The sequence below is a fragment of the Diadema setosum genome, chromosome 8 (genome assembly GCF_964275005.1).
Source record: "Diadema setosum chromosome 8, eeDiaSeto1, whole genome shotgun sequence".
Lineage (NCBI taxonomy): Eukaryota > Metazoa > Echinodermata > Echinoidea > Diadematoida > Diadematidae > Diadema > Diadema setosum.
Window position 1 is genome coordinate 15,358,705 of NC_092692.1, and position 13,097 is coordinate 15,371,801.

At 38.8% G+C, this 13,097-nt stretch overlaps 1 protein-coding gene across 1 annotated transcript; it reads left to right on the top strand.

Annotated features, from left to right (window-relative positions):
• Nucleotides 1–308: 308 nt before the first annotated feature.
• LOC140231515 (multiple inositol polyphosphate phosphatase 1-like) lies at nt 309–12,646 on the top strand. Its single transcript, XM_072311650.1, has 4 exons — nt 309–915; nt 2,034–2,289; nt 7,655–7,889; nt 10,515–12,646. The coding sequence occupies exons 1-4, from the start codon at nt 316–318 to the stop codon at nt 10,951–10,953; spliced, it is 1,530 nt and encodes a 509-aa protein (XP_072167751.1). The 5' UTR covers nt 309–315; the 3' UTR covers nt 10,954–12,646.
• The last annotated feature ends 451 nt before the right edge of the window (nt 12,647–13,097 follow it).

Here is a 13,097-nt window from a genome sequence, read left to right on the forward strand (position 1 = left end):
CTAGCACACCTTCCTATTAACATCTCAAGATTGCCGAGCTATGCTTGTAGAGCCGCCACATCACTGACTGATGTTTCTCCATGCAACATAGACATGAAAGACAAGGAAGATCACGTGACTCCCACGTCACGTGAGACACACAATGCTAGTTCTGTGCAGATTCCAGCCCCTAGCGGCTTCTAGCCTTCGTCACAACTGTCACACCACCCGACACTCGTTGCCTGGATCACTCACACACACCTATTAGTCAGGAGCCTCACACGACTTTGTAGACCTTTTTCCTCCTTCCATCGCCGAATATCCTCAGAAGTTGACATGATTTACGTTTTACCGATACTACTCTTAGCTTCCCTTGTCCACGTCGACGGACAGGGGCAGGGGGGAGCGCCGGCCGATGCTCCGACGCCCCGCTACAGCACAAAGACCGGCTACGATTCCAGCTTCGAACCCGGTACGAACGAAATTGCCAATCGACTTCGCGATTGGCGCGCTATCGCCCGCGACGTCGCAGAAATCTCCGCCGTCGCTGAATGTCAGCCCGCGGGCGTCTACGTGGTCTATCGCCACGGGACAAGGTACCCGGGCGCGAGTGACATCGCAGAGTACAATGCCTTTTTGACTCAACTAAAGAAGACGGGAGTCAGCAACGACTACGCGTACTTAACTAACATCACGGACAACCTGTACGCACTCTCTCTTCAGGGCCAACTCCATTCAGCTGGTCTTGCTGAGATGCAGAATCTCGGCTCGAGGATCAAGACCCGACTACCACAACTCATCAGCACAAACCCACTCAACGAATTCCGTTTTCAGAGCACGTACAAGAGACGGACAACGGAAAGTGCGATTGGCTTTATCAATGGCTTGCTTGGATTCGAATATCAGTGCAACATCACGCGAAAAGCTCCGACAAAGGTAGGACCTATAAGCTCCATCAATGAGGATTGTCTTAGAATGGACATGTGGACATTATAAGCGTCGTTTCCCGTTTTCTTTTGTGATAGATATTAAATTCATGCATTTTCTGTTCTTTCCCACGCCTCGTTTGTCCAAAGAGAGATAGGTCTGTATGACAGAGAGAAAGTCATATGCATTTTTTTTTTCTATAAACATCGATTTCCTGGTATTCTATATCACTTCAAACAGCTTAAGGAATACAAAATACGGGAACCAGTTTGACTGAAAATGGAAGAACATGTATCATCCTCATCTATAATGCCGAGGAGAAATTCAAACTAAATGATCGCAAAGCAGACCTCATTACAAGTAGGCCTTATAGGCCTCTCAGTAAAGAAGGGATCATGGAGAGACACCTTCAGAAAAAAAAAATGACGCAGGAAGAAATACGATAGGATGAAAACTCTTCGACAATGCTTATTTCGATGCATTCATCCTCAGATAATGCACAATATATTGGCAGGCTGACTCAGCGAGGTAATTTGGCACCTTGTTAAGCTTCAAAGTTGTTCAATTCAAAATGCTTTTCAAGCAAACCCCACTGTCAGTGATGCTATAAATGTATCCGTATAAAACCCAACAAAAATTCAAGGTCCATGGCCTGCCAAAAAATCTTGGCCAGCAAAGCCTCGATTATCAAACAAAGCCATAGTGATCATCCGCAATCTCCCTGTTTCAACTATAGAGTTGGCAACATCAGGCAAGCTACTGTGTGCAATCGCGTCTTGATATCTTGTCTCTCAGTATGTGATTAATGGGCCCACAATGGATTTATTGATTCACAAGTAGGTATCATTCTTAAGTACTTCTCTTTTGTTCACGTGTCATTAAGAAATACAATGGATTTAGCTTTGTGCGATTGTCACTTTATTGAACAATGAACTTTTTCAATTTGCATGCAGATGAAATGCAAATGAAATGTAAATCCAATGAGAAATGCATGTATATGATAGCTTATTCCTCCAAGGTGCAAACAGATGTGTTACAACAAACATGAGATTCAAGGTAATGTCCGTCGGCGTTGACGGCGGAAATTGGGTGAATGTGTAACTTTCCTTTTTTATCTCTGGTTACAGGACACTGTGACTTGTCGCTATCCGTCGACGGGCAAAGTGAGTGTCGCCTCTATCGATCACGAAGAGAGGGGAAAAGATCGGCTTCTGTTGTTCTACCAAAACTGTGAGAAGTATGCGAGGACTGTGGACAACGACCCACAAGCGATTATCGAGCAGACGAAGTTCGCTCGCGGCCCTGAGATGGCGGCAGTACGCAAGGCTGTGGGCCGTAGACTTACTCCACCCGGCTCTGCGACTCCAAAAAACATCTCGATCGGTAATGAACCGAATGTAATTTTACAAACTATATATCAGTAAACAAGCAAGACCTCCTCTTTAACATTCTAAATGTGTTGATTTCTGACAGAGTTTATATATGCAAATATATGTAGGAAATGACGGTATAGGTCTTATCGACCCAGTGTATTATTGTTCTCCTCTTGAGGGTATTTCATTACTACGTAGCCTACCCAGTTTTGCACTCACATGAAAAGGGCGTAAAGTAATCGTGTGTAAAGATTCAAGTATAACATCCATTGTACCATATTTTAATCATATCTTAATGAGAACAAACAAAAACATTGAATTTTCACATATTCATTACCAAAATAACTGGAGAGTTTAGTGTATCTTAAATTTCCTATTCAACATAAGTTTATAATAATGTGTGTTCACACACACCGGACGTGACAAATTTAACATACATCTACACACACACATGTATAAAAGTTCATTCAGTGCGAAGAAAGCAATTGATGTGCCATATCATTTCAATCATTAGTCCGTCCTCGAGTACGTTTAACACATCCCTATAGCAGTATATAGCGCACATCCATAGACATATCTTAGGTGTGTTACATAGCGTAAACATCATGAGCTGCGGTTGATAGTAAGAGCTTGACTCATCTTGACTAACGTCAGGCAGGGTCTCAACCATTTAGTGCCTGTCGCCGCCAGAGATGTATACAATGTACTTGCACAAAGCCTTTATAAAGTCCCGCGCGTTGCGTATGATATTTCCTGAATGCTCTATTATCGTTATCGTTTCTAGTCATTATCCTCTTAGATGAATCCTCAAATAAATGGAATTTTATCAAACCGATGAAAAGTAAGTAAAAACGTCCAACACCTTCCCTCGAGATCTCGATGTAAAGTGTTAATGTCATGCGATGAACATAATTTTGGTGATACTTTTACTCGTTCAAAATTCAATAATTGATTTTAATGACAAATTATGTTTGCAAAAGGATTTTGTTTGTCCTCAATCCGAGGGGCTTTTTATAAAATGATATTCATTGAAAGTGTGTCATCATGTATATAGAATTAGTGTGAGTTAATTGACGTGATTTCTTGTGCAGAGATTATTCTTGAAAAGAATGACACTTGGCAATAGTTTTGAGTAAAGTTATCCAGGCTTCCAAAGCTTCTATTGAACTTTAATCCATTGGGTGTGCTTGGAGTCCCGATAGGCACAGAAAACCCCAAAGCGTTTTACACACTGTCCAACGGCCCTGACACAGAAAAGGTTAAAGGTCCTGTTTACCTTTGGAAGCAGTGATTCAAAAAATGTTCAAGATATCACTTATGATGCATATGTGTACGTCAGTTCTATCACAAAACATCCTATCATATACAATTTTGCAACGAAGCCTAAAATATAAGGAGATATCACTATTTTTCTGATTAAACCATAACTAGACGGTTTAGTCTGAAAACATTTTTATTATAACTATTGTTCACATTTTGTGTATTTAACAATCAGATATACTTAACATCGATTATATACACTGCTTCAAATTTTTACATTGGTTATTTCTATCCCTAACTCCCATTTTAGAACCATTTTGAAGCACTAATGCTGGGTTTTTGTTTCATCTGTAAATGGTAAATTATGCCTTTGTAAGGTCTTTAAACGCCGAGGGCCTTAATGTTCGTATAGGAGGCTTAATATCTTTCCTCTCTAACAATAACCGATAGAACGGTGTTCTTCGGGCATAAACCTATTGATGCCACCGTTTCATGACCATGTCATGTGACATCTATGAGTGTTTACACTCTCGATCATACGATCCAGAGATGCATCATCCCAGATTTCCGTAAAACGATTCTCTCTAAAGGAGGTTACTGACATTTCCTAGCGCTTTCCCAGTCAGGCTCTCAGTATTCGTTCTCTTTAAAGGTCTATGAAAATTTTCAGGAAAACTCCTTTGATAACATTGATGACTTATATGCATTGAATCTCTTCTAAAATCAGACAGTATTTTAGCAACCCGTTCCTCGCCGAGAAGGGGGTGGGGTATGGTTGAGGGAGAGTGATGAAAAGGTTACAGGGTAGTTGTAAAACCTGTGTGTTCATTATGTCCAGGTAAATCTTGCATAAATATACGTAATGCCTTTTGTGTGCGTGTTTCCAGTAAGTCTTCTTGACTTTTTTATCTTACACTCTGTCGCAATGAAACAGTGGGTACACCAATACCTCAGTATACCAAGGATAAACCATTTGCATACATCTTTGATATTTATACACAATTTGCGATTCCACTGATGTTCTTTTTTTTTTTTTTATGAATCTAAAATAGTGGTATAAATTCATATACTGCATTGACGAGACAGGGAATCCGGGAGACATGACGCACCCCTGCTCTGTTCCGCATTCTGTCGGATCAGGGCCAACTCCTGATACACACCCAGGCAGTCACAAGAGGCGTGAGTCACTACAAGTTCCCCCGCTATAATTGCCACGTCAATCTTAGCTTGTTGCTATGCCAACATTCAGGAGCAGGGGAGGGGTATGCCACATCCGTTTTAGAAAAGGTTTACACTTTATTGTATACATTACCATGACTGTCGTGGGGAGCCCAGTTATGACCTTGCACTTCGTTGCATGCAATCAATTTATCAGGTAATACTCTCCAACATCTGTCCAATGTAGGATAAAAATCAGAATATGCTGCAAAATATTGACCAGACTAATGAACAACGCTGCCATACTGGCATACAAATGGCATACATTCCTCTGTGATACAGAAATTCAAACGGTACAATATTTTTTACCATCTTCCACATTAACTATGCTTTACTCCAGTTTTATTTTACCGTATTTGAATTATATATTGGTGTGGGACAACACGCATCAATTCCTTTTGGAAAAAAATTTATTATCGCAAAAAAAAAAAAGTCGAGAGTAATCTTTAACTTAAATCCGCGTGCTCATACTAATAATTTGTTTTGTGATGATAAATTATCAAAGATAAATGATTTATATTTATTTCAGTTGGGTCAATTTATGTTCAAATATATTGATTAAAGTTTACCACAAATATTTGATAAAATCTTTCGCCGCAATGATGCGGTACGCAATTATCCTACTCGACGTTCCAGTGAATATCATTTACCATTACTACGTACAATTCTCGCCCAAAATACGTTCGTTTTCACTGTCCCGAGGTTCTGGAACAGCCTTGATAATACTCTAAAAGATGCTCTGACTTTTCCTTCCTGTAAATCAAAACTGAAAAAAAATCTTTTGTCGTCCTCACGAAAACAAACAAATAGATTGATTTTTTTTTGTTATTTTCATAGAAATAAATAAGTTAATTGATGATAAGTATTTTGTTAATTATTAAGAGTTTGTGTTTTAAGCCGAATTTGTATAGGATTTTAAGTTCTTTCTCATGCCTTGGTGACCTTTCCAGATAACTGGATGTATTTTTGTCTTGTTTTGTTTCACTCCCTTTCTTTGTCATGCCTATCTTCAGTTTTATTTTCTGTCTGTTCCGTCCCTGCTTTTGTTCCTGTTCTTGTCATATTCCTTTTTTATTTTCTGATTATTTCGCCTGACATCAGGATATCAAAATTTTATACATGGAGTCCTTGACGGATCTTGAGATGCCCTCAACTTCTAGAGTAATTCACAAATTTTACAAGCTATGTTTTTCTTGTGAATTCCTCTTTTCCACGCAGAGTGATAAATCAAGATTGTATTGCCTACTTGTTTATTTTTCCAAACCAGAGTTTATCATTTTAATAATTGTATTCATGTTTTGTCGAAACTTACGTGATTCAAAGTTCATTTAGATATTATGTACTCATGTAAACGTTATGTGTATTACTTTGTATTACCTTATATGGAAATAAAACCATTTGAATTTGAATGACAAGACCCGACTCCGGGAAAATGGTATTAGGGGACTATCTACAGAATGGACAATTTGAGATTTACAGATTCTCTTGCCAAAACCCTGTATTCTTTATAGTATCTATTTATTTGCCTCTGTGGCAAAATTGTCATAATCTCTTCATCGATTCATTCACGCATCGGCTATTCACAAATAGCCGATTAAGAGAGTTTCAGTTTAAACTGATGCATGGTATTGTTTATACAAATCACCATCTTTTCAGGTTTGGTTTTACTGCAAGTAATTTATGCTCTTTTTGTGAAAAAGAAGAAGAAACATACAAACACTTATTTTATATTTGTGAGCATGTGAAATTACTCTAGGAATCATGTGAAGAAATGATAGAGAATGTTGAATTTAAAAATTGTACTTGGGAAGAAATTCTGTTTGGGTGGAAGGAGGATAATAGGGGAAAACATCAGTTGTTAAATCACATTTTGATTTTGGTTAAATATTTGATTTTTAAAAGTAGAGAATATGGAAAGCCGCCTACATATCGTGAAATAAAAAAATAATATTTTAGAGGATAGATTTGAGGAAAAGAAATTAGCATCAATGAAGGGAACTTGAACCATTCATTTTAGTAAATGGGAAAATTTGAAAATAAGTATGGAAGGACCCGGAGCCAGATGTCCACGGGGAAGGGGGGAAGGGAGGGGGGGGGGGGGGGGGAGGGGGAGGGGGAGGGGGTGATTAACGGGAATATCGATTCCATTTGGTTGTATATCGATTTTAATTGGGTGCATATTGATGTGTTAAATATTTCTTTGTATGAAGCACCGTTACGCTGAAAGTACAGCTCCATTTAATATAAATATTTTTTTTTTTTTAATGAATGCGCTGTCATGTTAAAAGGACAGATCCATTTGATTTTAATGAAAGCAAGTAAGCAGTGTATGTTGTTTTTTTTCTCGGTGAATTGTATTTCCTTTGCTAATGCACTGTTCCTGCTGAAAGTACAGCTTGGTTTGATTTCATTATAATTGTGTTTTGTTAAATCGTGAATTCTGTAATACATATGATTCGATTTATCATGAAATTGTATTGAATATGGAATCAATAAAAGATTATGGAAAAAAAAATCATGCAATGAACGGAGCATGGTCGATCTCGTGCTGCAAGTATTATGGTACATGTATGTGACTATACTATGTCATTGTATCAACTATGTACGATATCACAAAGTTGTTGTTGTTTTGTTATTTCGATAAGGATGATTAGTGGCGTTAACATTCCCAAGCTTTCTTCAAGCCCACACAGTACTATGGTGATGATGGGAGAGAAGATCTTCTTCGGCCGAAGGAAACGACTGTCGTGATTACCTGCGCAGCGCTCATCACAAATTATCCACAAGGTCAAGTCTATCACAGCTGTAAACTATTAGTTACTCTTGGCTTGTATTTCATCATTCGTTCGATTCCTATATCTTTTTATCTTCATGGTTTCTTTCCTTATCCACGCCAGATCAAATTGAGCTGATACATCACATGTGTGGCTACGAGACGACGTACTATGGTGGGACTTACACCCCTTGGTGTTACTTGTTCTCGGACGACGAAAAGCGCGTGGTCGAATACTACCTCGACCTCAAGTACTACTGGACCGAAGGCTACGGTTATGATATCACTTCAAAAATCGCCTGCCCACTGATAGACGACATCGTCGACTACCTACGGGACGTTGCTACTGCTGCACCTGAGTAGGTTCCGTTGTTTTTATTGTGTTTATATCTTACCTTTTCCTGTGACCGCTAGGGACACGGGAAATCCAATTGTTAAAATCCGGTGCTGCTGTAATTGCCTGTAATGAAGCATGATTCACGACAGCGATGACTTTTTTAAAACCATTTAGATTGAGATTATTCTGATGGTAGATATGACAATATATGTGGGCCCAAATAATGATGGACTTTATAAACTGATAGTCTTGATCACAGTTCAACTTCAGTGTCTAAAAATGACATTGAGGAGGATAACAACAATTATTGAATACTGACTATGATAACAATGACACTATATGGTAAGCATTACATTGGTATGACAACAATGTTGAAACTGATTAACAAATTGCCCTACATCGACGTAAATAATTGTTAATCAGTTCCAATAAAGACAACTAGACGGAAGAATTTCGTGAATCTGAATGACAATGTTAATAACGAAATGTTGATTAAATGCCACTGCAACTATATTATATAGAATATGATGCACAAAAATAGGGAAATGTGTAAATTTGAAGAAAAAAAAAAAAGAAGCGTCATATAAGTTCAGAGACCAAGACATCGTATAATTAGTCATATTTGCTCAGGATATATGATATCAACTACAAATGCCGCTCTGACTAGCGAGAAACAATAATGCATTGAAATGCATCATTGTTTCTCGCTAGTCAATACGTTTTCCTTCCGTCTCGATACCTGAACTCGCACTCATGGGACATTTATCGGGAAGCGAGAATTAACCCCCGCCCATCGCAGCTCGCTGAGAGGCTTTTATGGTTTTAATATATGGTACCCAATGTCAAAATCGAAGGGCATGTGTCAAACCGCTAAAACATGTATTTCATCCGAATGTCTTATCAAAGAAGCGCAAAATAAGGACTATTAGTATTAGGACATGGATTGAGAAACAGACACGGAAGGAAATGGACACTGAAATGAAAAAGTTTGCATTCATACTATTCTTCATTCGTGAGAACGTAGCATTCCGGACTTTACCATGTGCATAGTATCATAAAAAAACGCCACGTGAAGTAAGTACATTCAAAGTCTTAGACCGCGGCAGCGTACGCCACAGTCGGGAAATTTGTCATTGAGACACTGTTCTGGAGACTGAGGGGAAATGCCATATCCTCATTACAGCATGACAGGTTTGTCTGCGTGAGTGTTTGTCTGGCATTGCTGGGCTGTGAGCAGAGTATAGCAGCAGGCTTAATCCCGACGAATGACAAATGATTCGTTACAAACTCGCATGATGTATATCTTAACCTAGTTTGTTAAGTTGTTTTTTTTTTTCCCCAAATGTCGCGGCACTGATGTGAGCTGACGATCGAACAAGTGTAACAGGCAGACTGATAAAAAGAAAGTACATTTCGTAAATTGCGTAGTTTGACATTTGCTAGATGTGGAGGCCAAGGTGAATATTTGAGTAAGAAGTCGTTGAAAGTTCAAGGGATTACCCAAGGATTTGAGAAATACCTGATGATAAGGGTGATCAGACTGGATAGACATACACGCAAAAAAACAACAACAACAACAACAAAAACCCCTAATCTGAAATGTCTCTAAATGTCAGCTGAAAGTCGCATTGAAAGTTGGCTGTACATGTACGTAGTAACCCCTTTTTGTACAAGTTGATCTTTTGATTTCAGCTTGTTGTAATATCATCGGAATTCTTCCCGATTTTCAAGATTACTTTAGCTGCCGTAAAATAATCTTTTACACAACGTTAAAAATCTAGGACCAACAACACTAAACACAGAGGGGCCCACATTCTACAAGCTCTGTCTTTTTAGTGGGTCTCTCCATTTTTCGCACTTTAAGCAAAGTTATACATGTACTTCATTTCGATCACTTCTGTTTCTTTTTTACAACAATGTATAATTACTATAAGGTCCTCAATTGTTGTACATTCTTTTCAATACATAATGTTCTATTTACCTTATTCTCTGTTGTCAAAAGAAGTGTAACTTATGTTCTGTCGGAAAATGAAATAAACTTTGAATCGAATCGAATCCCATCACGTTGTGATTCTCTTTGGAAAAGAAAGATAAAAAAAAATAAAAACAAATTGCATGCATGGGATTCTCCTGGCTTCTCATGGTGCAAAAAGATGGGGGCGCTCTATTATAGTAAACCCTTAGCCAAATTGCCACTTCATATCAATAAATGAGTACTTGGGTGATTGATTAAACATTGCTGTCATTAAAAAATACGCATGCTATTGATAATATTGTAACACTGACCAGTGACATGATGGGTATGTTAACCCATTGTCTGGAAAAAAAAAATGTGTTCAGGAATCTGATAACATTTGAAAATAAGTGAGAAAGAAAAGGGGGGGGGGGGATTATCACTCTGAAGTTGTGCACCCTCTCAAAGTTGGCCTACGTTGGCACTCGATTACGAGTATTCAATAATGACCTATTATTCGTGGAAGTTACAGACTCTATTTCAATAAACGCAGAAGAAAGACAGTCATCGATCATAGCTATGTTTGAATTGGCAAAAAGAGTTACGTCCCAGTGTATCCAGTTTATAAGACACCTTTTTAATAGTGTTAATGTATAATGTTTCTTTGTTTGTTTCCATTGTAATCCTACATAGCACGCCCAAAGGGCATTTCAAGTTTGCACACCATGCAACTATCCAGCCCCTGCTGACCTCACTGGGACTCTATAAAGACTCGGCCAAACTCCTGGCCAATAACTACAACGTGAGCATCGATCGCGACTGGTCCTCGGGAAGGATTTCCCCCACCGGGGGCAACGTCGCTTTCAACTTCTTGCGGTGTCCCAGCGGTCAGCACCGTGTACTCATGCTCCACAACGAGTTACCCATCAAGGTCGGTCCCTGCAAGGAGTTCTTTTGCCCCTTGAGTACGGCCGTATCCCACCTGACCGCTTCCTCGGGCGGATGCCAGTTCGACAAAACGTGCCGCATGGGTCGGAGAAACCCCAGAAATGGCGCCGATAGCACCGCTGCAATATCTTGGCTTGTAGCTACTCTGGGAATTCTCGCTGCACGCCTGAACTTACTTACATAGACCAATGAACAGTATTTCTGTCTTCATTTGTTTTCCTCTCGGCACTTCAGGAGGAGTGCGTGCATTTGCAAAGGAAATTTCCCCTTATTAAGTACGAAGGAGAAACTCTCTTTTCTTGGAAGTAGGCCAATGAAATGATTTACCTTTGCTAAGTTGACAGAATTATGTTAGCCGGACATTGCTCAGTAGTCGGAGAGAAGTAACAACTACAACAACGAAGCCAACAGCCTAGATGAAACAAGCAAACGAACAAAAACAGTTCATGAGAAATAATCTCATTAATAAGTCTCCTATCCAGATACAATTGCATGTTGTATGGAGCGACAATTTTCCTCACTGGTACATTTTGAGACACATGGAAGGATGGTGTCCGCCCCATGCATACGACAAATTGAGTTTGATGACTTCTTTTTCTTACATGATGTGGGTTCCAGCAGTTTCTATATAGCACATCTGTTGTTGCTAATTGAGATCGAATATTAAATCCTTGTACATGTAGTTGTCATATTTTGTATGATGCTGCCCAGGGGATGCCGTCAACAGCAGAAATCACCTGGCGTTCCTTAAAAGCAAATGTGTTTGTCTGTCTTCGTTATAAAGATATTGGCCCGAATTCACGAAGGTCGTTTAAATCTAAACCATGGTTTACAAAAAAGTGACAAAAATGCGTTGGTACGTGCATATCAAAGGCATATACGCCTATCATACGCTTATTTTAAACCATGGTCTGTACTTGTACCAATGTCTGAGTTTAAACCACCTTCGTGAATTCGGGCCATTGTGCTGCTTCGAAAATGTGTTGACGGTATAATTTGTTTATCCTTGTCATTAAACATATTAGACAGTCATTTGTTTAGGGACTTACCTTTATAAATTCATCTGCGAAGTTCACACATTTACGCCAAAAACGTTAACGTTTTATTGGTATTTTTTAGCTATTCAATTTTGAGTTCTGAATAAAAAATGTAGTAAGTGATTTGATTTCAACACAAATGAAATTGATTAGCCTCGTAGTATTACTGTGTGTTAACTTGACATGGTAAACGTGGTATTCAGGACATCAACTCCCCCTTACAAATGAGTTGAATAGCTATTATAGTTGAAAATTATCTTTCAGAAGTCGTGGTAGTGTTATTCTATTTTTTTTATTTACATTCGCTAAGAAAAACAAACAATAGATTTCGGAATTTCACATGTAACATATTTGTGACGTATTCAACTGGCATCACTGAACACACCTAGGTCTGATTTCCTAAAAGATGTTAGGATGGCAATTTTAGGATAGCAATTAAATTTGGCTTGAATAGTAATTGCCTGTAGCAACATCCAATCAGGAAGCGGGATTCTATAATCATGGCCATGACACTTATGATATCATATGGCAACGTTTTATGAAATGGAGCCCAGATGAATCGTGCACATCGGCAAAGATCTGCCCCTTCCAACAAGGTCCTGAATGGCGATATTTTTGTCACCTATTCATTTTGGACTCAATGTACGTAGTCGAGAAGTTGAGTATTCCGAATCCGTGATGAACGCATGCGTGTGCTCGTGTCGACGTGGCTGATTCTGAGATCAGCGAAAGTAGGTTGTTTCAACGGAATTACATCGACAATGACTATAATATAATGTTGGCTTTAACATGGTTGTAAATTGTTTGGTGGAATAAATACATGTAAGTATATGCATTTAACTTTGGCTGGAGACGATGCAATATTTTAAAGTGTGTCAGTGTAGCCATGAAGTCCATGATGAAGTCATGGTTATCAGAGAATATTGCATAACGTGTGAATCGTATGTGTTTAAACTGTGACTAACCGTTAAAGGCTAGGCATTGCAATAACGGGAATGACAGAAGTAAAAACGACGACGACGACAACAACAACAACAAAAGAAAACATGAAGTATATCTTTTTCAAGAAACATTGAAACAGAAAAAGAAAACAACAGACTTCAGTCTGCATCACTGTATTTCTTTGTAGTGGCAGAATAACGAGAAACATGATTAACGATCATCTCATGCAGAAAACGATAAGATACCAAGTATATAGGAGTGTGGATAAAGGTATGTGTGCTGTAAATCTAGGTATGAGTGAAATGGACGCAGACTCATTAAATACGACCTACTAGTACTTGATCTAGAG